At 39.9% G+C, this 27,488-nt stretch overlaps 1 protein-coding gene across 4 annotated transcripts in view; it reads right to left on the bottom strand.

Moving 5' to 3' along the window:
• Positions 1–27,488, bottom strand: part of LOC126293741 (uridine phosphorylase 1) — a 424,249-nt gene that overhangs the window by 31,332 nt on the left and 365,429 nt on the right. For all 4 annotated transcript variants that reach the window (XM_049987094.1, XM_049987091.1, XM_049987093.1 and 1 more), the window contains 2 exons: positions 851–1,012; positions 324–509 (listed from right to left, as the gene is read on the bottom strand). In XM_049987094.1, the coding sequence (XP_049843051.1) occupies positions 324–509; positions 851–1,012 (348 nt within the window). The remainder of the gene's footprint in view (positions 1–323; positions 510–850; positions 1,013–27,488) is intronic.

Below are 27,488 nucleotides of genomic sequence, written 5' to 3'. Positions count from 1 at the left end.
GTAACACTATTATGAAAAGGAAAGTTGCTACTCACTATATAGAGGAGATGCCGAGTGGCAGATAGGCGCGCACACACGCACACTCTACAGTTGCCCGAGACAGCAGTCTCGTGTGCGAGTTGCATTTGCATGAGTGTGTGTGTGCATGTGTGTTCGTCGTGTATTTTTTACGAAGGCCTTATCGGTCGAAAGCTTTATTTGCAACAGTCTATTTGTTGGGCCTATTTGCAACTGGGCATCTCCGTTATATGGTGTGTAGCAACTTTCCTTTTCATAATACTGTTATACAAAATTTGAGTAAGCTCAAATACTATTTTACTTACCAGTTCCAAAACAGGTCTGAGCATGCCATCGACTGCGTCTTCCGATATGATGACCGTGCCACCCTCGACACCGATGCCGCCACAGGTGCCAATGCGGAAAAATACTGGGTCTCGCACTTTAGCGTGGTACATCAGCTTTATCATCTCGTGCAGCAGGATGCCGACTGAAGGGATGCCCATGCCGTGCTGCCAATATTTTCAAAATTCGATCACACTGAATGAGGAAACAACATTAACGGCACACTAAAGAATCACTCAATAGAAGTGACAAATCTTTCACCAGATATCTCCATCCAGCCTAGTTTCTCAGGAATGTGAAGTGAGTCAAGCTATACATAACAAGAGGCAAGCAACTCCGAAACCTAATCCGTACACTGCTAAATATAACCTACTAAATTAGCAATAAAGCCACAGTTTTAAAGTCACAACACCAACAACAAAGCTGCTATCTGCAGCATCTACTATCTGAATATTAGCGCACTTAACTAACATGAGAAGTTATTTAGTATTGATGAATGGATACTTACACTGACAGCAAGCACGGGCCCCACTTTGTACATGGAGTACCGGTACGAATACTGGCTGATGTCCTGCAGGGTCGTGCCCGTCGGCAGCTTGTGCCCGATCTCGTTCATGATGTAGAACGCAAACTGCTCCATGCGCTTTGGCGTTCCTCCCATACACACAAACTGGAATACAGATGCTCGAGTTGAAAAATTCCGACAATTACAGACTAAAACAGTAATATAAAACAACACACATCACCAGCATTAGAAAAAAACATCTGCGTATAAGGAATACATTAATTAAAAAATTAGTTAACATAATAGGCATTTATCAAAACTACAGGTCAACTGACTATAAATTGTGAAAGTCTGCAAGGACATACTTGTGCTGATCAGTAGCACTCAAAAGGTCATTTGTGCAGGAGTAGAAGGTTGGTGCAGGGAGATAAAATGGTTGTAAAACAGTCTCACTGTACATGCATTATCAGTAGCAGAGAGATGAACAGAATCTTTCCCCTATCATGATATAAAGAATTGCTTTCCTAGAGCAATGTGGGACAGCATTCCGTAAATGAGACATACAGGAATTAACGATTTATGCACACTCAACATGATCTAAAAATTCCAAAATTTTCTTGATTCATGGCAATACACACTCACACAGTTATTTACAGCAGCTACAAGATTCTGAACTTTAGGTGAGAATTTTCACACAGTTCTCCTTTCAGATATTATCTCCCTTCTTCACAAATCCCATGATGAGGTTTGTTTCTTGAGGTGATGTGGTTTGTTTCTTGAGGTGTTGAAGTGTCAAAAATTTAAATAATGGGCTGTGTAATAACAAAATCGGCTTACTTTTACACAGCATTTACAAGAATTGGTAGACAGAGCTAAGAGTACTTCTGAAAAATCATGCTCATTATGAAAAATGAAGACAAAGTATGCTTTTGTGGCTCGAAATTAATTTCAGCACTGCATGTTTTCTAGGAAACTGACATATTTGCCTCTATAGCAGTATATGAAGTAAAAAACAGGTAACAGAGTGTAATCACATTAGATCAGATGACGCTGAGGGAACCTGATCAAGAAATAATAGTGTGCAAGTTGGAAATGAATTTTTCTATTTCGGCAGCAAAATAACTGACAACAGAACAAACAAAAATAAATATAAGGAGGCTGACAATAGCAAGGAAAAAATTCTGAAGAACATGTATAAAAAGGCATTGTTCAATGGTGTTACAGAAAATTTCAAAAAGTTTTTGACTGATCTACTTCAAATTTTTTAACACAATACTCCAATGAACATTCGGACATACATAGGCTGTATATTTTTAATATATATAAATATATATGTTATATGTAAAGGGGAAACATTGTTCCAAAATTTCCAAAAAGCTCTTCAGACATTTACTTCAAAATTTTACATGAAACTGAAATAAACACTCACATAAATATGCTGTATTTTTTTAAAAATATAAATATTTATGTAATATATATACGAGACAATTTTTTAAAAAAAATCTCGATTAGTTCTTAACTGATTTACTACATATTTTTACAAGTTTCTGTAATGTGTATTTGGATGGACATAGGGTACATATTTTATTTAGCACGTGTAATGTATCAATATTTATATTATATATAAAGGAGAAACATTGAGAGGGAGAGGGAGCAGAAATGCACAAAGAGAGGGGCAGGAAGAGATTAGGACATGTATTCAATTTTCATACATATTTAGCAATTGCAAAGGGTTGCTTGTTAAATGTAAATAAAAGATTTGGAAGGAATATTACACCTAAGAGTAAAAAAGACAGTTTTTAAGTCTTTGGCTGGAGTGTTGTCTTATATCAAGGTGCAGTGTGGAGTATACTGAAATAGACAATGGTGGAATAAAAGCTTTTGCAATGTGGTTTAACATAAGGCTGCTGAAGAGCACATGGTTAGACTTTATAGCTAACGAGGAGGAAATAAATGAAATCAGGGACAAACATATTTGAGGCACAACTTGACTGAAGGGATTTCTTGATAGGACAACAGGACATATACTTAGCTATCACGGAATAGTCAATTTAGTAATGGAGAGAAATGTGGGGGTTTACAATTTGTAGAGTGATACCAAGGCTTGAATACTGTAAGAATGTTGAAATGAATGTAGGGTACAGTAACTATGGAGGGGTTAAACGATCTTGTACAAGAAGGACTAACAGTCTTTGGATTGATACAACAAAAAATTCATAGCATCTGACAAAGACTAGATGTCATGTCAATATATTATACTGCAACCTGGATATTTTATGAAACTTCCTGGCTGATGAAAACTGTGTGCCAGTCTGAGACTCGAACTCAGGACCTTTGCCATTCTTGGGCAAGCACTCTACGGACTGAGCTCACAAAGCATGAATGATCAGCTTTACTTTTACCAGTGCCTCATCTTGTACCTTCCAAACTTCACAGGTACCAGTGAAAGTAAAGCTATGCGGACAGGTCGTGAGTCACGATTGGGTAGCTCAGTTGGTAGAGCACTTACGTGAGAAATACAAAGCTCCCGAGTCTTAGTCTGGCACAAAGTTTCATGTCATGAGTCCCGATTTCATTTGGTAAGAGCTGAGATACGGTTTGCATGTGGTGCAGAACCCACCAAGCTACGGACCCAAGTTGTCAACAATGCATTGTGCAAGCTGGTTATGGCTCCATAATTATGTGACCTGTGTTTACATGGAGTGAACTGCATCCTCTGGTCAAAATGAACCAATCATTGACTGGAAATTATGTCCAGCCACTCGGGGACCATCTGCAGCCAATCATGAACATCACATTTCCAAACAACGATGGAATTTTTATGGATGACAATGTGCCAGTCTCTGGATGTTCACGATTTGTTTGAAGAACATTCTGGACAATTCTGGCGAATGATATAGCCAACCACATGGCTGACATGAATCCCATGTAACATTCATGGGACATTATTGAGAAGTCAGTTCGTGCACAAAATCCTACACAATTATGGACAACTTTACAGGTAGCATGCCCCAATATTTCTGCACGGGACTTCCGACGACTTGTCGAGTCCATGCCTTTCAAGTTGCTGCTCTACCCTGGGCAAAAGGAGGCCCGACACAATATTAGGAGGTATCCCATGACTTCTGTCACCTTGGTGTATCATTACACATTTTAGGATACCACCACCACCAATCAAAATCAATATAACTCTGGCACCAGGAGGCAGGTATTATTGCCATTCAGGAGTGCTAAGACTCAACTGTAGTGTTGGATATTCTGCTGTGTGATACAGACTACACTTAACTGATCTACACATCTCTGGAAAACTGTCCAAGAAGTACTGTTTGGTACTGCTGACTTTACGTTTTGCAGCCTCACTTTGTCCACAACATCCTTGGTTTCAAGGTACTCTGTAAATGATAAAATACTTTCTAAAAAGCTGTAAATGTATGTAGGTGGTATCCTAAGTGTCCAAGAAGTACTGTTTGGTACTGCTGCCTTTAAGTTTTGCAGCCTCACTTTGTCCACAACATCCTTGGTTTCAAGGTGCTCTGTAAATGATAAAATACTTTCTAGAAAGCTGGAAATGTGTGTAGGTGGTTTCCAATCTGCAAACATTTGTAGAAGATTACCAGATACATCACTGCCTCAAAACCAAGGGAAACCTAGAACACAAACATGATGGAGCTCTTTGAATATAAATAATCAGACACACTGGTTGACAACATCAAGAGTCCCCCTATAATTCAAACTAGTCATGGATGAAGTACTGAAGGAATGGATGCAGAGCTGAATATTCAAGGACACTGGAAATATGACTAGGACAATCCCAGGAAAACACAAAAATTTCAGGCACGGCTTTTGCACATGATCTGGTCATATTCTCAGGTAGTGAAGCAATAGTAACCAAACAAACAGAAATACTAGACAATGGGCAGAAAAATGTTGACCTGCACCTTTCTTTCCATAAGTCTGAATTATTCAACTCAATATTAAACATAAAATACAGCAAGATAAACAGAGTTCGGTATATCAAATATTTAGGTGAAGTTGTTGCACCCCACAGGAATGGAGATCTCACAGTAGACTTTATTACAAAAAATTAATAGAGCACACAGCAAGACACAGGACATATCTAATATGAAATGCATGTCCACTCACACAAACATCAGATACTAGAACACACGGACCAATCTGAAATACTGCACACAAATGATACATGTAATGCCATAAAGCATACTGAAGGAAGAAATTTAGATCATGAGAAAAATTCTTGGGTCAAAGCTGACAGAAGAGGGTACAAATTATACTCTAAGAAAACCACAGGGAAGATGTCAAACTTAGCAGCAGATGTCAGAAAAAGAAGGTTACCACGCACAAGGCTCACCAACTGAATTCCAACATACATACCGTACATACAAGGGGTCAGGTTAACAACACCATGTATCAGAAAAGCCAAACTTACCTAGATTAGGTCCTAGAGAAATCACAAATAAACGCAAAAGCTGAAGACAGAAACATATACACAGAATTTGAGCTCAGAGAACAAAGTTCTGAAGAAACTAGGGACAAAATGGACTTAATGCAGAGACTCCATGTAGGAAAAAAAAGAAGAGGATTATGGGAGATCAGAAAGAATTTGCAAATGAGGCAGAATGGTTTGTATCATCTTACAGGGTCTCAACACAATAACATATAACTTTCGATTTTGTGTTGAGACCCAGAAGGATTCTTGGATTTTTTATAATTTTTACAATACACAAAGATGAGCAACTTACGAAGAACAAAGAAAATTTCAATTTGGAACACTAATAAATTATAAAATAGAATTACAGACAAGTACATGTAGAAGTAATATACTACCTATCTTTGAGATACAATAGTTCTTTCTTCAGAGTGGAAAGAGAGAGATAGGCTGGTAAAAGGTTGAAAAGGAAGCCCAGACCACTTGAACCTCTGGATGGGAGGGTAATAAAGAAGCAATCCTGGGAATTTGCCTGAAATTATATAGGAAAACCCAAATCAATATGACCAGACAGAGCAAATTCCACTCTCCTGAATAAGAGGTCGCTGTCTTAAGAACTGTGCTGCCCCATTTGGTTTGTTGTTAATGTGTATGATTTTGATTCATACACAATTTGCTCCATAAAACTTCATTGCTGCACAGAGTAAGGACATCTGCTGGTGACTCCTGGACCATAAACATACTACTATGCCCCTTGCGTTGTCTCGAGTCTGTTTGGAAAACAGAAAACAGACTGCAGGCCTGTAAATGTGCAACTATGTCTCACACACCTCTTCCTGTTCTTCCCTTAGTCTGTTGGAAAACTGAATCAGCGAGCATTAACCCCCCCCCCCCCAACCTTTGATGTGTTGGATGTTGACTTGTGAGAATGACAAGTCATTACTCTCAAGCACTATACATCTTGGCATGAGATTTTCTTTAAAACCATTATATTATGATCATGTACTGTAATCTGACAGGGTCTTGCGGTTATCTTCATTCATTACTATTACTACTCGTGAGTCCTCTAAGCAATCTCTAGTTGTGTAGTATGCATTAATTACTAAAAATATTTTAGTTACCTTTTCAAGCAAATGTATTTTAGTAACACTTTTCATCTTACTTTCTGGTACCAAAACGATTTTTTTTTCTTTCCCGTGGTAAATGTCAGTCCTTACTGAGTCTTATTTCACAATTATGTATAGAACTATGAGTGAAATACTTAGCTACATTTTCTGGAAGCTATGTAGTGCATCATTTTTACTTTTATATGTGCCTATTGACAGAACGACATTTCATCTCCAGAAAGCCAACCATTTTATCTCACAATTCATTACAAAATGTGGAGGAATAGAAATGCATAATATGAACTACCTGAGAGATCAAGTCCATGATGGAAATGGAAACTGCTATGTCTAATTATGTTTATTGTGTTTGAGAAACGTGTTTCAGTGAGTATCAAAGTAGGTCTATCTGGAAACTTGAATCTCCTTACAAACAGAATAGTTACAGTTTCATATTTCATGCTTGAGTATTAGCACATCTTTCAAGAGAAAGTCTGGGATTCTTGCTTTGCCTAATAAAAGCTAAGCTGCAAATGGTGAAAAAGTTTTGAATTTTTATGACAACTGGTTCTGGACACATTCGCTACTTGTCAATATCCCTGAAATGTTCCTCCTTGCTTAAAACTGATGAACCAATATGTTTCTCTGTCTCTCGAAGCAGCAGGCCAGTTCAGTCTGTGAAGACCATTATTTTCTTCTTTTTTTTCTTCTTCTTCCAGGAAGGGTGGCGGTACCTGCCTCCCACACTGAGTACTCTCATGATGTTTATAAATATGCTGTACTATAATAATGATGTACACATCAGATCTGTCGTTGTAGTATCCTGTTCTTGGTGTTTTAACTAGTACACTTATTATCAACTACTTGGATTATGATGTGATTTGCCTGCATTTAACTCACTATATTTTGATGGAATAATTTACAGCATGTCAGATTCATATAGAATCTAAAGAAATGATGAATGGATATGTGTCATTCTCAAAATTCAGGTACATTTGGACCCCAGGCCCTAGTATGCTTTACTTGAAAGCATTTAAGGTTTTTTTTTTCAAAAATCTTGAATTTCCTTTGAAACTATATTAACCCATTAATCTATTTATTTTTAAATAAAACTATTCAATATTCTTAAAACTTGGGTAACGGTATGCAAGATCTCACCTCTGTTACTTGACCCTACACAAATGTTTACTATATTCAATTAAATTGTGCAATGTATTATAAATAGTTTTCATTTTTAACCAGTTTAACAATTGTAAAATTTTTAACAATGAGAGATTACTGTACTGTTAGTTAAAACAACTTTTCTAAAGTTCTTTAACAGTTAATTAAACACAGTCCCACACTTCAGCCTCGGCTCTGTGAATAAGAGTTATTAGTTCAATAAATGTCTCATGCAGTGCTCTAGTAGCTTTCTTCTTCATGTAAAGAAAACTGCAAACAGCAGTCTTGATTCTTGGGCTGTTATAGTACGCCTTTGTATAGTTTGAGCTAAATTATTACAATGCCAAGAATAAATATTGGCATTGATGCTGGTCATAAGCACCATTACTTTGTTGTTTTGGGTAAGTTTTAATCAATTATACTACTGCCCAATGTCTCTTCTGACAGCTCTATCGAATTTGAAAAAGTAATGTATTCAAGAGTAGCTTCCCATATTTGTAAAAATAAAGTACTAACAAAATGTCAGTTTGGTTTTCAGAAAGGCTTTTCAACAGAAAATGCTATATACGCTTTCACTGATCAAATATTAAATGCTCTGAATAACCGGACATCACCCATTGATATTTTTTGTGATCTCTCAAAGGCCTTTGATTGTGTAAATCATGGAATTCTTTTAGATAAGCTAAATCATTATGGTTTGAGGGGGGGAGGGGGGGGGGGCAGTGCACAAATGGTTTAATTCATACTTAACTGGAAGAATGCAGAAAGTTGAAATAAGTGGTTCATGTAATGTTAAAACAACAGCTGATTCCTCAAAATGGGGAAGGGGGGGGGGGGGGGCTAATCAAGTACGGGGTCCCACAGGGTTCGGTCTTAGGTCCTTTACTGTTCTTGATATATATTAATGACTTACCATTTCACATTGATTAAGATGCAAAGTTAGTTCTTTTTGCTGATGATACAATTATAGTAATAACATCCAAAAATCAAGAACTAAGTAATGTAATTGTAAAGGATGGTTTTTTACAAAATTATTCAGTGATTCCAGAAAAACATCCCCCAGGCTGTGGCTAAGCCATGTCTCCGCTATATCCTTTCTTTCAGGAGTGCTAGTTCTGCAAGTTTCGCAGAAGAGCTTCTGTAAAGTTTGGAAGGTAGGAGACGAGATACTGGCAGAAGTAAAGCTGTGAGTACCGGGCGTGAGTCGTGCTTCGGTAGCTCAGATGGTAGAGCACTTGCCCGCGAAAGGCAAAGGTCCCGAGTTCGAGTCTCGGTCGGGCACACAGTTTTAATCTGCCAGGAAGTTTCATATTCAGTGATTCTCTTTAAATTTTGATAAAACACAGTATATACAGTTCCGTACAGTAAATGGCACAACTCCAGTTATAAATACAGACTTTGAACAGAAGTCTGTAGCTAAGGTAGCATTTACAAAATTTTTAGGTGTGTTCACTGATAAGAGGTTAAACTGGAAGCAACACATTGATGGTCTGCTGAAACGTCTGAGTTCAGCTACGTATGCTATTAGGGTTATTGCAAATTTTGGTGATCAGAATCTCTGTAAATTAGCTTATATGCCTACTTTCATTCAAAGCTTTCATATTGCGTCATATTCTGGGGTAATTCATCGTTGAGTAGAAAAGTATTCATTGCTCAAAAACCTGTAATCAGAATAATTGCTGGAGCCCACCCACGGTCATCCTGCAGACATCTATTTAAGGATCTAGGTAACCTCACAGTATATATATTCACTTATGAAATTTGTTGTTAATAATCAAGCCCAGTTCAAAAGTAATAGCAGTGTGCATAGCTATAACACCAGGAGAAAGGATGATCTTCACTATGCAGGGTTAAATCTGACTTTGGCACAGAAAGGGGTAAATTATGCTGCCACAAAAGTCTTTGGTCACCTACCAAACAGCATCAAAAGCCTGACAGATAGTCAACCAACATTTAAAAATAAATTAAAAGAATTTCTAGATGACAACTCCTTCTACTCATTGGCTGAATTTTTAGATATAAATTGAGGGGAAAAAAAGACAACTTAAACATAAGTGTCATGCAATTTTTTGCATAATGTAATATCTTGTACAGTCATCTTTTATTAACCTGACACGTTCCACATCATTACAAAGTGTTGTATTCATGAGCTATGGAACAAGTATTAATCTAATCTAATCTGTATTTTTATCAACTGATAGTCTGCCCCCAGCAGCTGAGTGGTCAGTGCGACAGCATGTCAATCCTAAGTGTCCGAGTTCGATTCCCAGCTAGATCGGAGATTTTCTCTGCTCAGAGACTGGGTGTTGTGTTGTCCTAATCATCATCATTTCATCCCCATCGACGCGCAAGTCGCCGAAGTGGCGTCAAATCGAAAGACTTGCACCTGGCGAATGGTCTACCTGATGCGAGGCCCTAATCACACGACGTTTACATTTATCAACTGATTGCATATGAATTGTAAATTAACACTAAGGAAAGTGTAACCTCAAAAGAAGCATCTCAACATCTAATTTTGTGAATGTTTCTCACTTCCGTTACTCTGTGAAAGCTGACTCTCACAGAAGCGAGAATGTAGTAATGCAGTGTTGGTTAGTGATTAAATGATAAAATAAGCTCTCTGATTCATCAATCTAGGAAAGCTATGGCCACATTCACCTTTTTTAAAAGATGGTCTATGATTTAAAAGATGGTTTATGATTTTCAAAATATTAAAAGGTTAGCCTTGTGTATCAAAATGGTCCTATTTTATTTACTTCTTAAAAAAGTAGTGATAGAATTATGCACCTTATATATGCTTACATATATAGGTTTATATTAATGTTTCATATAATAGCCTAATATATTTTAGTTTCCAAAGCTGTTAACTGCACCCACAGCTGTGTTTTGGGCTATGGCCTGAGATTTTTTTGGACAATATGTGTGTATTCCCTGAGAAAGGGGATCTCTCTCATGTATAACAATGAGAAATGATGATAGTTTTAAATCTGATAAACATCAACAACCCACAACAGTACTACTTTGATAATTTGAAAAATTATGTTTTTGCCTGATGTACCATTTGTATCCTTATCTATACGTATTGTAATAGCACAAACAATAAATAATGATCTTTTTATGTTTCAATGGCAATTATTAACCTCTAACTTACCCAAATTCAGATATTTTAAGCATTTCTCGCCTCCTTTACAACCAAGCTCACCCTTGTTACAATGCTAAATAAATTTTTTAGTCTTTTTTTAAAAAAATACAATCTTTTTTGGAGCCACTATTGGAGTAGTGATTTACTTGAGTGTGCTAGTATAAAAATATGTAAAAATTATTTTCAAATTTTAAAAAATAAATATTGTTTCAAAATACGCCCATATAGAATATCACAATACAAATTAAGACTATACTGTTCCACATTAATATGGTATACAGTATGAAATGTGTTTATTTGGAGTCAGGCAGAATGGCTCCAATGGCTATGCGACTAAACTTCTGAGGTCATCAGTCGCCTAGAACTTAGAACTAATTAAACCTAACTAACCTAAGGACACACACACACACACACACACACACATCCATGCCCGAGGCAGGATTCGAACCTGCGACCGTAGCGGTCGCTCGGTTCCAGACTGTAGCGCCTAGAACCGCACGGCCACTACGGCCAGCCAGGCAGAATGCAACACAAACAATGAGGATTCACTTTGAAAATGTTACCCTGAAATACGCTATAATAAATGAAAGCTTTAATAAGAGTTTCAGATTGTAACCACTAGGAATAAACATACCCAAAACCAGCAGTTAAATTTAAGTCCACGATTTTTTCACACTGCCTTCAGACACAATAACAATAAAATTGCATGTCTAACAAAAATCAGATAGTACACTATGGAATATCTCAATAGATATTCATCCACTTAATTGTCAGGAATATGCGTTTGCAAATTCTTGTTGACTAAGGACTACCGCGCACGGGCGATTTTTGTCACCATGATGAAAACGTTCCCGTCTCTGTCACATGAAGGCATCAAAGCGTAGTGCGCTCACGCAGGATACAATCACTGAACTGTTTTTGAAATCCAAGTGCCGTGTATTGGTACAGATTTTGAACAGACGTAATTATTTGCGAACGGCGACACTCGTTTTGCAGCGACAGGCTAAAGTGGAAAGTTTTAGCCAATCTTTCATAAACTTCGAAAAATCGCATATTATTATATATATATTATATATATATATATTTTTTTTTTTTTTTGTCGTCGTGCTTTCTCCAATGGCTATATCTCCATATACGGCGCAAATGTTTCTGGCTGCCTCTGCTGCTGTCATGCCGGAAATGCTTCGATTTCTCCACTTCGTACTCCATTTTCTAGCACCCGGAACTTAATTCACTATTCAGTGTCTCTAAATGACAATATGTACATTCAAATATCAACATTAAACTACAACTAAAAAATGACAATCGATAAACAAACCCACAGCAACCGCAATACCAATATGTACAAAAAAAAACGCTAAATACTTGTCCATCAACCTATCTTCGGATCACTCCCCTGCTACCGTCCGTAAAGTTGACAACGCACCAGCTCATCTGCCCAATAGAAAGTGTTTCAAGGGACCAATGAGAAGCAAGAAGACGGCCGAAGTGTTTGTACCGCTGAAATTGAAATCTTCGTTTCATCTCGTTGTGGAATTTTAAAATATGTTTGGAGTGTTCTACGCAACTTGCTACACGCGCTATTTTGTAGTTGCTCTGTACATACCTGGAATGAAGACGAGTAGATTAGTTGAGGGTAATATTGACTGGGAGATCGGGAAACCATCGAATTTCTTAGTGAAAAAATCTTGGCTACATTCCTGAATAACTCGGGCAGTGCTGCAGAAGACAGTATTTAGGAGTTAGGTAAGTCTTATGGATATTTACTGTATCGATAGAATGATTGGCCAGAACAGGTTACCTGTATCGGTAGCTACTCTGTGCCTTTAAGAGGTATGCATTAACTGCTCCAGATTGCTCCTAGAATCTGTGTTGTGGTTGCTTTTGGTTAGGAAATAATAGCTTAAATAGCCGCCCAAACAGCCAACAGCATCCAAATTAGTTCAATGTACTTAATCAACATTTTCTGTTTACTTCGAACAGCAAGAGAATCTCGACAGATTATGACATAAATGTAACTTCAGTTCACTGCTACAAAGTACGCCGCTTGCTTGAGTGTTCACATCGGCTACCTAAAATCAACTCTCACTGCGTCTTTCGTATCTAACGCCGCATCTCACGCCGAGCACCGCCTATGCTGTTTCGCAAAATTTGTAAGTAAAAGCTCTTACACAGTTCTTTAAATCTGTAGGAATTTGTAGTTAACTGTAGACTTGAACTTTTTAACATTGTAATGAATCAAGTGGGCTGATACGTTATCATCAGTGACATTGTGTTGTTAATTTTGTCTACGCTGAAGACAACCAACCAGTTAAACATCGCCCAAACGAAGCAGTAACTGACGGTCTAATGCACCTGCACTAAATTCAATTCAGAATGCGCAAGGTACTTACATTCCCTTCATTCTTTCGTATAACGTTTTCTTGCTCGTAGAGTATCACTGAAGCAACTGTGCAAAGTGCAGAGAAAACGTAGTTAGCCTGTTCAGCTAAGTTCTTTTCTTCACAAAGCTTTTATTTGTTATTTTGTACATGCAGCAAAAATGTCGTGTGACGAGGGCCTCCCGTCGGGTAGACCGTTAGCCGGGTGCAAGTCTTTCGATCTGACGCCACTTCGGCGACTTGCGTATCGATGGGGGATGAAATGATGATGATTAGGGCAACACAACACCCAGTCCCTGAGCGGAGAAAATCTCTGACCCAGCCGGGAATCGAACCCGGGCCCTTAGGATTGACATTCTGTCGCGCTGACCACGGTTTTTATTTTTATCACATGACGTCCGGTCACGTGCGTTTTGTTGATCTTTCCACTCAGTTTTCTTTTTTATCACTGAGGCCAATCAGCTCTCTGACCGAACACGCTGAGCTACCGTGCCGGCTGTACCACTCAGCTACCGGGGGCGGACAATGCATCTTACGATGATGTTTTTGTTTGTTTGCGGTTTGATATCGTAGCTCACAATTTCTTCCCCTTCTATTTAGTATCACGGCAACATGTTTACTTACTTAGGGAAAAGGCCTAATTCATGCGTTGTAGAGCTGAGGAAGTTAATTGACTATTTCGTTAGGACATCAGGACAATAGAAAGAGGTACTCACACACGGAAAAAGTTACTTTAGACCCGTCAGTGATTGCTATAATGACGTCGTTCGAGAGAAAATCGCCAGCTATAGTGTAAAAGTAAGAATTGCAGTTTGAAACGTGAAAAATGATGAAAGGAAGGTTGTTCAAAGAGGTACTACCGTTATTTCGTGTTGCGCCGCATGGAAACATGGCGATACTGTTGAAAATCAGCAACGATAATATGCTTCCTAAGTTCTTATTGCAATCATTAGCAGAACGCTTGCACTCTATTAAATGAGCACTAATTGCTGCTGGTAGAACTCAATAACATTAACATGTTCTCTGAACCTATTATTTTAAAGATCGACGCGCAAGTGTCATCAAATGGAAAGACTTGCACCCGGCGAACGGTCTACCCGACGGGAGGCTTTAGTCACACGACATTTTTTGTGTGTTTTGTTTCTTTTACGAGACGATTGTTCGCATTCCATATAGCATTTTACAGTTTCATAACATGTACTCGCGACGATCTGTGTACTGCAGAAGTAGGACACTGTTTTTACCAGATGTATGCAAGGTTACGTACAGGGTTATAATCATATTTCTAAATATTCACAGGGTTTCTAGATCGAAATCACATTTATATGGCTCTGAGCACTATGGGACTCAACTGCTGTGGTCATCAGTCCCCTAGAACTTAGAACTACTTAAACCTAACTGACCTCAGGACAACACGCAACACCCAGCCATAACGAGGCAGGATTCGAACCTGCGACCGTAGCAGTCTCACGGTTCCGGACTGCGCGCCTAGAACCGCGAGACCACCGCGGCCGGCAAATCACATTTATAATCGCCATAAAGATTTTATGGGTGACTGGGTCACCGGTTTATGTAGACGCATACACTGCTAAGTAATTTTATTGTTCTACAGTATTTAGTATATACGAGGTGTTGTTGGAACATCGACATGGCTAATCACAGAATGGCTGATTTTGTAATCCTACCGTTCGCTAGTTAAAACTATGCGAGGTACTGTCAGTGAAGTCACTATTCTCACAGATGCAGATGTTTACATACCTCGCATACCAATGACCCTAACGGACTTACCCACTGATTTCCCAACTGCCACATACATCAATTGCGAAGCATTGCTGGGTTCGCTAGTAAATAAACAAGATTGTAATTCTCTAGCGATGTCTGTATGATCGTCACGAAGCGTTTTGCCGCTGAAAATTATTCTTGTGGTCACATTTACAGTCAGCTTAATATAATTATTTTTGTATTTGGTATTTTATTTCTAATTTTTCTTTTGAATATTATACCATCTTCTTTTCAAGCTCATTATAAGCTGGTAACTCTAATATCCATTATTCTAACATACAAACAGGGATGGAAATGCTCATTTGCAACCACTTGTTAATCACAATAGTTTCTAATTACCAAATGAAATGTTATTTCGTCTTCCACTGGGGTCGAAGACAATACTTTTAATGGGTATCATTTTCGTCTCTGACTGTTAGCTTTTAAATGATCATATTATCAATACTTATTACTACTGCGAAATTGTTGAGATGCTACAGTGGTAGTAATCAATACTCTTTCACGAAACTGACGAATTTTTTGCAGAACTATAGCTTCTTGCAGTTCTTTAGCAATTTCTCGCGTAGAGGCGTCACCTCACGAGAGCAAAATCTTGGTAACGCGGCGCTTTGACCCCCGTAATCATCGAACTATCGCCAGCGGTTGATTTGTCCTATGTGAGCGTACACACGCGAAGCAGCGAGCGAAGACGAAATTAACCAGCCAGTTGGATTGATATCTGCGCGCTAAGTGTACGCGGTTTGTTTTTAAAGTTAGTGTCTTAAATTTTGATCAGCGCTTTTCAAGAACGTTGTGTATTGTGGAACATGAGAAATAAATACGTACTATAATAACCGTTTAATGGCACTCCGTGTATGGGAGGAAGATGCCAAAGTGTTTGATATTACGAGCATTTTGCAAAGGATAGATTGCTATAGAAGGTTTATACAAGGGCGATGAACTTGAGGACAATATTATGGAAATGAAAGAGGATGTAGATGAAGACGAAATGGGAGATAAGATACTGCGTGAAGAGATTGACAGAGCACTGAAAGACCTGAGTCGAAACAAGGCCCCCGGAGTAGACAACATTCCATTAGAACTACTGACGGCCTTGGGAGAGCCAGTCATGACAAAACTCTACCAGCTGGTGAGCAAGATGTATGAGACAGGCGAAATACCCTCAGACTTCAAGAAGAATATAATAATTCAAATCCCAAAGAAAGCAGGTGCTGACAGATGTGAAAATTACCGAACTATCAGTTTAATAAGTCACAGCTGCAAAATACTAACGCGAATTCTTTACAGACGAATGGAAAAACTAGTAGAAGCCGACCTTGGGGAAGATCAGTTGGGATTCCGTAGAAATGTTGGAACACGTCAGGCAATACTGACTCTACGACTTATCTTAGAAGAAGGATTAAGGAAAGGCAAACCTACGTTTCTAGCATTTGTAGACATAGAGAAAGCTTTTGACAATGTTGACTGGAATACTCTCTTTCAAATTCTGAAGGTGGCAGGGGTAAATTACAGGGAACGAAAGGCTATTTACCATTTGTACAGAAACTAGATGGCAGTTATAAGAGTTGAGGGACATGAAAGGGAAGCAGTGGTTGGGAAGGGAGTAAGACAGGGTTGTAGCCTCTCCCCGATGCTATTCGATCTGTATATTGAGCAAGCAGTCAAGGAAACAAAAGAAAAATTTGGAGTAGGTATTAAAATCCAGGGAGTAGAAATAAAAACTTTGAGGTTTGCCGATTACATTGTAACTCTGTCAGAGACGGCAAAGGACTTGGAAGAGCAGTTGAACGGAATGGACAGTGTCTTGAAAGGAGGATATAAGATGAACATCAACAAAAGCAAAACGAGGATAATGGAATGTAGTCAAATTAAGTCGAGTGATGCTGAGGGAATTAGATTAGGAAACGAGACAATTAAAGTAGTAAAGGAGTTTTGCTATTTTGGGAGCAAAATAACTGATGATGGTCGAAGCATAGAGGATATAAAATGTAGACTGGCAATGGCAAGGAAAGCGTTTCTGAAGAAGAGGAAGTTGTTAACATCGAATATAGATTTATGTATCAGGAAGTCGTTTCTGAAAGTATTTGTATGGAGTGTAGCCATGTATGGATGTGAAACATGGACGATAACTAGTTTGGACAAGAAGAGAATAGAAGCTTTCGAAATGTGGTGCTAAGAAGAATGCTGAAGATAAGGTGGATAGATCACGTAACTAATGAGGAGGTATTGAATAGGATTGGGGAGAAGAGAAGTTTGTGGCACAACTTGACTAGAAGGGATCTGTTGGTAGGACATGTTTTGAGGCATCAAGGGATCACAAATTTAGCATTGGAGAGCAGCGTGGAGGGTAAAAATCGTAGAGGGAGACCAAGAGATGAATACACTAAGCAGAGTCAGAAGGATGTAGGTTGCAGTAGGTACTGGGAGATCAAGAAGCCTGAAGAGGATAGAGTAGCATGGAGAGCTGCATCAAACCAGTCTCAGGACTGAAGACAACAACAACAACAACAGATTGCTACTCACCATACAGTGGAAATGTTGAGTCGCAGAAAGACACAACAAAAAGACTGCTAAACAAATAGGGTTTACTTGCTTAGCAGTCCTTTGTTGTGCCTGTCTCATACTCAATAGTGCAACTATATGGTGAGTAGCAGTCGATCTTTTTCATAATATTGTCATTATTTCAAGCTGGATTGATTTTCCGTTGTTTGGTATTGCAAGTACTACATATAAAACATTTATTAAGCAGTGTGGTTTAGTGTTTGTATATGATTTCCTTCAAAATTTTAGATTTTCCCTCTATTGACGGCTGTATCTCTCTTGCAAATTGTTTTGTAGTCTTTTTTGGTTAATTTTCGAAACACATCCAGGAATTAGCAACCACAGCCTAATTTACTGACGAGAGATCTCACGTGATGTTTAATGAAGCTATAGCTTACACGACATATACTGCATTTTCTACGCTGGTTCGTCTGGTTTTTGCAGGAGTCGAAAATGAGATATTATGGAATAAAATGAACATTTTACCACTATTTTTGCCCTCGACGACCGACAGTTGTACCTGTCTTTAGCGTCACTTACAGTCATCGTTCTTCTTAGAGAAAAGGCACAATTAAATATTCCTTTAGAGGAAATGCTTCGTTCCGTAGAAAAACGCTTAGTGCTCTAGATCTAGATCTACATCTACATTAATACTCCGCAAGCCACCCAACGGTGTGTGGCGGAGGGCACTTTACGTGCCACTGTCATTACCTTTCTTTCCTATTCCAGTCGCGTATGCTTCGCGGGAAGAACGACTGCCGGAAAGCCTCCGTGAGCGCTCGAACCGCTCTAATTTTACATTCGTGATCTCCTCTGGAGGTATAAGTAGAGGGAAGCAATATATTCGATACCTCATCCAGAGCCGCGCTTGATTAGCCGAGCGGTCTGGGGCGCTACAGTCACGGACTGTGCGGCTGGTCCCGGCGGAGGTTCGAGTCCTCCCTCGGGCACGGGTGTGTATGTTTGTCCTTAGGATAATTTATGTTAAGTAGTATGTAAGCTTAGGGACTGATGACCTTAGACGTCCCATAAGATTTCACACACTCGTCATCCAGAAACGCACCCTCTCGAAACCTGGCGAGCAAGCTACACCGCGATGCAGAGCGCCTCTCTTGCAGAGTCTGCCACTTGAGTTCGCTAAACAGCTCCTTAACGCTATCACGGTTACCAAATAATCCTGTGACGAAACGCGCTGCTCTTCTTTGGATCTTTTCTATCTCCTCTGTCAACCTGTCCTGGTACGGATCCCACATTGATCAGCAATACTCAAGTATAGGTTGAACGAGTGTTTTGTAAGCCACCTCCTTTGTTGATGGACTACATTTTATAAGGACTCTCCCAATGAAACCGAGCGAGGTGGCGCAGTGGTTAGCACACTGGACTCGCATTCGGGAGAACGACGGTTCAATCCCGTCTCCAGCCATCCTGATTTAGGTTTTCCGTGATTTCCATAAATCGTTTCAGGCAAATGCCGGGATGGTTCCTTTGAAAGGGCACGGCCGATTTCCTTCCCAATCCTTCCCTAACCCGAGCTTGCGCTCCGTCTGTAATGACCTCGTTGTCGACGGGACGTTAAACACTAACCACCACCATCTCCCAATGAATCTCAACCTGGTACCCGCCTTACCAACCATTAATTTTATATGATCATTCCACTTCAAATCGTTCCGCACGCATACTCCCACATATTTTTTGAAGTAACTGCTACCAGTGTTTGTTCAGCTATCATACAATAAAGGATCCTTCTTTCTATGTATTCACAATACATTACATTTGTCTATGTTAAGGGTCAGTTGGCACTCCCTGCACCAAGTGCCTATGCGCTGCACATCTTCTTGCATTTCGCTGCAATTTTCTAATGCTGCAACTTTTCTGTATACTACAGCATCTCCCCGCGAAAAGCCGCATGGAACTTCCGACACTATTTACTAGGTCATTTATATATATTGTGAAATGCAATGGTCTCACAACACTCCCCTGTGGCACGCCAGAGGTTACTTTAACGTCTGTAGACATATCTCCATTGAGAACAACATGCTGTGTTCTGTTTGCTAAAAACTCTTCAATCTAGCCACACAGCTGGTCTAATATTCTACATCTACATGAATACTCTGCAATTCACATTTAAGTGCTTGGCAGAGGGTTCATCGAACCACAATCATACTATCTCTCTGCCATTCCACTCCCGAACAGCGCGCGGGAAAAACGAACACCTGAACCTTTCTGTTCGAGCTCTGATTTATCTTATTTTGATGATCATTCCTACCTATGTAGGTTGGGCTCAACAAAATATTTTCGGAATCGGAGGAGAAAGTTGGTGACTGAAATTTCGTAAATAGATCTCGCTGCGACGAAAAACGTCTTTGCTTTAATGACTTCCATCCCAACTCGCGTATCAAATCTGCCCCACTCTCTCCCCTATTACGTGATAATACAAAACGAGCTGCCCTTTTTTGCACCCTTTCGATGTCCTCCGTCAATCCCACCTGGTAAGGATCCCACACCGCGCAGCAATATTCTAACAGAGGACGAACGAGTATAGTGTAAGCTGTCTCTTTACTGGACTTGTTGCATCTTCTAAGCGTCCTAGCAACGAAACGCAACCTTGGGCTCGCCTTCCAACTGAAGTTGTTCGTAATTTTAACACCCAGGTACTTAGTTGAATTGACAGCCTCGAGAATTGTACTATTTATCGAGTAATCGAATTCCAACGGATTTCTTTTGGATCTCGTGTGGATCACCTGACACTTTTCATTATTTAGCGTCAACTGCTACCTGCCACACCGTACAGCAATCTTTTCTAAATCGCTTTGCAACTAATACTGGTCTTCGGGTGACCTTACTAGACAGTAAATTACAGCGTCATCTGCGAACAGCCTGAGAGAACTGCTCAGATTGTCACCCAGGTCATTTATATAGATCAGGAACAGCAGAGGTCCCAGGACGCTTCCGTAGGCTCTTACTTTATCAGGCGACAGTGCAGAACTGTATCGAACGCCTTCCGGAAGTCAAGGAAAATTGCACCTACCTGGGAGCCTGTACCTAATATTTGCTGGGTCTCATGAACAAATACAGCGAGTTGGGTCTCACACGATCGCTGTTTCGGATCCGCTGATCTGGAGCTTCAAAAAATCTTCTTTGCATATTTTTGGTCCTCCCATTTTTTGTTGCATGTGTTAAGGCGCATTTAGCAAGAAACACCTGCGTCGTTTTCTTTGCCGCAGGAGACCACGATCGCCACAACAAACCCATCATTTAAATTAGTGTCAGCTAATAATCAAATCGAGAAGGATCTGTAGCAATAATATATGGAAACAGATTTTTTGTTTTTATATTAATGTTTCACCCATCAATACTTCGAAAGTTTTACAGCATCAACGATGTAATCAAATGTTGTATGTAACATTCCAGCATACTGCTTGAATACCAAGGATTGACATTTCAACTGTTTATACAAATGACGAAGTTCTCCATGAATATGCATTTCAGAACACACAAAACTAGTTTCACTGCTTTGTCGTAGACAATGTTTCTTCAGTCTTTGACACGTAAGATAAGTTTTCCATTTAAAATCTCTTTCGTGCGACCATAATGAATATACTGTGCTCACCGCGCCGCGTTCGTATCAGATTCCTCACGTTTGACAAGGTGGTGGTTTGCATTCGAGCCATAATAATCAATTACAAAAATATTTCACTGTAGATTTGAATTCATTAATGTTACACAATCACGATTTCGGCATTTTAACAGTTCTCAGGTGCAATTTCAAATCTCAAAAAAGTCTGACGTGTCTAAATGACATGTCATCGTCGAAACAACTTTTATCTGGTCCTGTAAACCAATCGCTGTGTTAAAGAGTATGAATGCATATCAGATACACACAATATATTTGAAATCGTGCATAGCAAATAAGCATTAATGAACTGCATTGCTTATTTAACAGCCAATACATTGCTGTAATCTATATTCCACCAGTCCACACATCCACAGTCGTTAATATTTGTCAACACAAAGACACAGATCGTTAACATCAGTCGATTCGTGGAAGTGAGGAATTGTTTAACAGCTCTATATTGGCTGCTAAATTCTCATTACAGTTCGTTAATGTTTGCTATGTACAACTGAAATACCTATAAAAATAGTATTTTTCTTAAGCACTTTGTTCGATTGTGAGAATGGATCTTCTGCTGCGGAAAAGTTATTATTACAGCTACTATGAACTATTTTAAGTTTTTGCTATTGAGGGCCCTTTCACATCGAAAGATTTACGACGTAATTCTATTCTGTAGGAACAGACAGAACGACGAAGCCGCTTGGAATCTTAAATTTAATTTCCGAATATCTTGTCAAGAGGAAGGTCGGATGTTTGCTAAACGTTCCACAAACAGAAAAGCAGACATAGTAACGCAGGCTCATGTTTCCACTATGACTGCGAAACAAATACACGCTCTTCTCTAGTGAACTTTCTACTCACGGTTCCCAGTCAAGAAGAAGCGACATAACCTCAAAATGCTAGTGACAGTTGACATACGGATACCGCGTACAAGTCAAGTTTGCAACTGACCACCACTACACTAGGCAAAACAAATTAAGGATTGAGACAGCTGAATAATGACCCACCCTGCACATTGACTCAAACGCGCGCGATTTTTGTGCGAAGTAAAGGCGCCCGTAAACGAGCAAGCAAGCTTGTTTGTCAAACATGCCTAAGTCTAGCCGCTGATTTGTCAAACAAGCTCACACAAGTACAGAGAGTTTCTCAATTTAACCTCACTTTGAAGCAACGCTGTGCCTGTTCGTGAGTAATTTGAAGGCAGTGAGAATGACCACAAATGCAAACAAAGCAGTCCTGGCACTCACTTTCGTACTGTGTTTACAGAAGAGGAAGAAGAAGAAACGAAGACGCTAGTCCACGGGGTGGCTTAAAAGGAGGGATTTACCCATGGAAACCTGCTAAAGGAAATATTACTCTAAGATCCCGATGATTAAATCAACTTCCTTCGAATGGGCAATGAAACTTGTTTGTCAAATTCGCTGTTATCTAGCCACGGATGTGTCAAACAAGCCCGTAAACGTACCAAGAAAGCTTGTCAACGTAATCTTACTCTTGAAGCTGGCGCGTTTCGTGTATGCTGTACTTTTGCGATAGTGGGAATGGCTATAAATGCAGATACAGTATTTCTAACATTGGCTGTGGCATTGTTTAAAGAAGAAGAAGAAGAAGAAGAAGAAGAAGAAAAAGAAAAGACGCTGGTCCTGGTAATTGTTTAAAGTAAGAAATATACATTTGACAACCTGTTAATGGGAATGTTCCTCAGAACATGATTATTACATCCGTTCTCTGCAGATAGACAGTGAAACGTTTAATTAACTTGTTTAGAGTTCCTTCGCCCTCAAACTGAAAAATAAGACGTTTGCAAAATTTATTCACTTCCAGTGGCTCTTCTGATGCCAGTTCATTAACATATCACAACGTGGGAACATTTAGCCCACTTCGTCCGCGGAAGAACCGGAGAACAACAATTCCTTTTATTTCATAGCATCCCGCTAGTGTGGCATGTGTAAATACTGACTTTGTTCTTAACCGCTTCCTGCGTAATATACGGCTGGGAAAGATGTGATACCTGTACCATTTTGTTAATTGTCAGTGCTATTTTGTTTTTATCCTCTATCGTAGTTTACATAGCTTTGAAAACTCGCGATACTGTGAGATAAATATGTGTATGTTATTTACAAATTCACAGACATTATTTGTACACTGAAGAACCAAAGAAATTGGTACACCTGCCTAATATCATGTACGGTCCCCATGAGCTCGCAGAAGTGCCGCAACACGACGTAGTATTGACTCGACTTATGTCTGAATTAGTACTGGAGGGAATTGACGCCTTGAATCCTGTAGGGCTGTTCATAAATCCGTAAGAGTACGAGGGGGTGGAGATCTCTTATGAACAGCATGTTGCAAGGCATCCCACATATGCTGAATAACGTTCATATCTGGGTAGTATGATGGCCAGTGGGAGTGTTTCAACTCAGGAGAGAGTTCCTGGAGCCACTCTGTAGCAATCCTGGACATGGAGGGTGTCGCATTGTCCTGCTAGAATTTCCCAAGTCCGTCGGAATGCACACTGGACATGAACAGATATAGGTGATCAGACAGGACGCTTAGTTACGTGTCACCTATCAGAGTCCTATCTAGACATATCAGGGGTCCCATATCACTCCAACTGCTCATGCCCCACACCATTCCAGAGCATCTACCAGCTCGAACAGTCAGCTGCTGACATGCATGGTCGATGAATTCATGAGGTTGTCTCAATATCCGCAGACGTCCATCAGCTCGAAACAATTTGAAACGAGACTCGTCCGACCAGCTAACATGTTTCCAGTCATCAACAGTTGAATGTCGGTGGTAACTGGCCCAGGCGAGTCCAGAATCGAGCAGTCATTAAGGGTACACGAGTGGGCCTTCTGCCCCGAAAGCTCACATCGGTAATGTTTCATTGAATGGTTCGCACGCTGACACTTGTTGATGGCCCAACATTGAAATCTACATCAATTTGCGGAAGGGTTGCACTTCTGTCACGTTGAACGATAGTCTTCAGACGTCGTTGGTCCCGTTCTTGCAAGGTCTTTTTCCGGCCACTGCAATGTCTGAGATTTCATTTTTTACCAGATTTCTGATATTCACGGTACACTCGTAAAATGGTCGTATGGGAAAATTCCCACTTCAGAGCTACCTCGAAGATGCTGTGTCCCATGGCTCGTGCGGCGACTATAACACCACGTCAAACTCATTTGGCGGGCCGCTGTGGCCGAGCGGTTCTAGGCGCTTCAGTCTGCAACCGCGCTGATGCTACGGTCGCAGTTTCGAATCCTGCCTCGGGCATGAATATGTGTGATGTCCTTAGGCTAGTTAGATTTATGTAGTTCTAAGTCCAGGGTACTGATGATCTCAGATGTTAAGTCCCATAGTGCCTCCTCTGATTTAGTTATAAGTTGGCACAGTGCATAGGCCTTGAAAAACTAAACATAGGCCAATAGAGAAAACAGGAAGAAGTTGTGTGGAACCGTGCAAAAAATTAGTAAAATATACAAACTGAGTACTCCATGCGCAAGATATCCAACATCAAGAATGGTGTAAGCTCAGGAGCGCCGTGGTCCTGTGGTTAGCGTGTGCAATTGTGAAACAAGAGGTCCTTTGTTCAAGTCTTCCCTCGACTGAAAATTTTACTTTCTTTATTTTCGCAAAGTTATGATCTGTCCGTTCGTTCATTCACGTCTCTGTTCACTGCAATAAGTTTAGTGTCTGTGTTTTGCGACCGCACCGCAAAAACCGTGCGATTAGTAGACGAAAGGACGTGCCGCTCCATTGGGAACCGAAAACATTTGATTGCAAGGTCACAGGTCAACCGATTCCTCCACGGGAAAACACGTCTGATATATTCTATACGACACTGGTGACGACATGTGCGTCAGGTGACAGGAATATGTTGTCGACCCACCTAACTTGTACACTTGGCGAATGGGTAAAAAGATTCTTCTACCTTGCCCGATTTAGGTTTTATTGTGGATGTGGTCATCACTCCCAAAAAAGTGATGAATACATAAGAGTTTGTCACATAAACTGAAAATAAAAAATTAAACAGTTCACTCGAGGGAAGACTTGAAGCAAGGACCTCTCGCTCCGCAGCTGCTCTCGCTAACCACAGGACCACGGCGCTTCTTGATTCGGCGTGTCATGATTTTGCATATCTTCGCATGGACCACTCAGTTTGTATATTTTACTAATTTTTTTTTCATGGTTTCACATTTTTTTCATGGTTCTTGATTGATCTGTGTACAGTTTTTCAAGGCCTATCCACTGTGCCAACTTATAACTAAATCTGAGGGGGGTGCGATGGGGAGGTTCCCTTGTTAGAACCATTTGATCCAAACTCACTTAAATCTTGATAACCTGCCGTTGTAGCAGCGGTAACCGATCTAACAACTGCGCCAGATACTTGTTGTTGCCCACAGCGCCGTATTCTGCCTGTTTACATGTCTCTGTATTTGAATACGCATGCCCATACCAGTTTCTTTGGCGCTTCAATGTATAATCTGTCACATCTGCTGTGGTGTCTAAGTTATCCAAGGAGTTTCCAGCGTTCGAATTTTGAGGGCACTCTTCAACAATGTGTCTGATAGTCTGTCTTTGGAAGCCACAGGTGCACTCCACGGTGATACTCTTGCTCCATATGTATAGTAGGTGACCGTAACTCTCATGGTCGGTTTGGATCATGTCGATGATACGCCATATCCTTCAGAGCAGATTTTTTGTTGGCTTGGAGAAAGCTATGGAGCTGTGGTGACGTGCTGTTATACCGTTCTTGCGTCCAAGCTACTTAATGGTTACCAAGTTGCTAGATGTTCTGAGTGGGGGATGTCTGGTGCGGAGTCTGTTTATTTGGCCAGAAGGAGGGGGGAGGGGGGGAGGAGGATGAGGAGGGCACAGATCGGCGGGAAAAGGAGATGGGCAGAGAGAAGGGGAGGCAAAACGGACAGAAGGAGGACCAGACTGACAGAGTAGGGAAGGAGGAGATGGACTAGTAGAAAATATTCTTCTACGTCTATAAAAATTGAGTCATATTCGTGGTACATTATTTTAAAAAAAACACACATACACAAACCGTCGCTCCATGTAGACAACAGACCTATTCAATCCCTGAATATAGACTGTCAATTTCTAGACAAACTGGCTAATAAAGCATGTTTTTAATTTATCTTTGAAATGCTAAGCTATTCCGTATTTCTTGCTTTATATTAGGCACACGCTTGTTGAATATCTTGCGGCAGCGTGCATAGCAAAGTCTATTTGAATATTATTTTTGTGACTGTATAGCACAGTTAAGTTGTAACTTCTGTTTTTTATCAGAAACAAAACAATTAAGAAGTAAATGTATTGTGTATAATGATCCCAAGACGGTTAAAAAGGCTTCTGCAAGATGGACAGTTATCTACTTTACACAATGTTCTTATTACTCGCTCTTGCTGAACCAACACTTAATTTACTTTAGGTGCACTGGCCCAGATGATGATTCCAGCAGACAACGGGGAATGAAAATAGGCAAAATAGGCCAACACTTTTGTTTTTCGCTCAACAAAATGGCAGACGCTTCTAACGGCAAAAAACGCTGAACAGTGCGTCTTGATTTGTTTATCTATGTGTTCGGTTTATTTATTTGAACACGCTCCACTCCATTTCAACTTGTTACCCAGCTACACCACAAGGAAGTTTTCACACTGTGCTTCATTCAGTGTATTATCATTAATGTCTACGTCTGGTGGTGAAATGTTGTTTCAGACTGCAAAATGTGTCGTTGTGAGGTAAAGACAAACTATTAGCTGGACAATACGGCAAGTAGCTCACAGCTATCACCTGAGCAGTGTCTGCTAATCACATCAAACCTTACAGTTTTTGAACTGCTCTTTAAAGTCACTGGAAGGTCATTTATGTAGGTTAGAAACAAACGTGAACCCAGTACCGCTGACGGTGGCCCTCACACTTAATATTTCCCCAATCTGAGGTTATTTTTGTGCCTGACATACAGTCTGTTGATGAGAACCCCTGTTTCGTCTTATACAGGGTTTCTCTAAACGAAGTTTGTATTTGACGTGTCAAAATAAAATAGAGCTTGCAGTCTATTCGACATAATGCTTTATTACTGAAATTACAATTTGAAAATTTACTTTTTAAAAGCAGTCCATCACGCCTAAGCGATGAATAAAATTTTGTATGACGGCTCTCAGTTCGCTACGGATATTTTCTTTCAGTTATTCCGGAGGAGTCGGATTATTGATACAAATTCGATATCTACATAAGAAAAAATTCACGGAGCTCAAATCTGGACCGTGTAAAGACCAATTTATGCCACCCCTCCTAAAGGGAAAATTTCACGAACTCTCACTATAACCGCATTGGATGGGTGTGGTGTGGCTCCGTCTTGCTGAAAATTCAGGTACCGAAAAGTCGTTTAACATCGCCACATGACGTTCCGAATTTACTGTAGCTGCATGACTGCTCTTGTCTTCGAAAAAGCATCGC

Source organism: Schistocerca gregaria, chromosome 10 (genome assembly GCF_023897955.1).
Source record: "Schistocerca gregaria isolate iqSchGreg1 chromosome 10, iqSchGreg1.2, whole genome shotgun sequence".
Taxonomy (NCBI): domain Eukaryota; kingdom Metazoa; phylum Arthropoda; class Insecta; order Orthoptera; family Acrididae; genus Schistocerca; species Schistocerca gregaria.
This window is presented reverse-complemented; position numbering and strand designations above follow the sequence as displayed.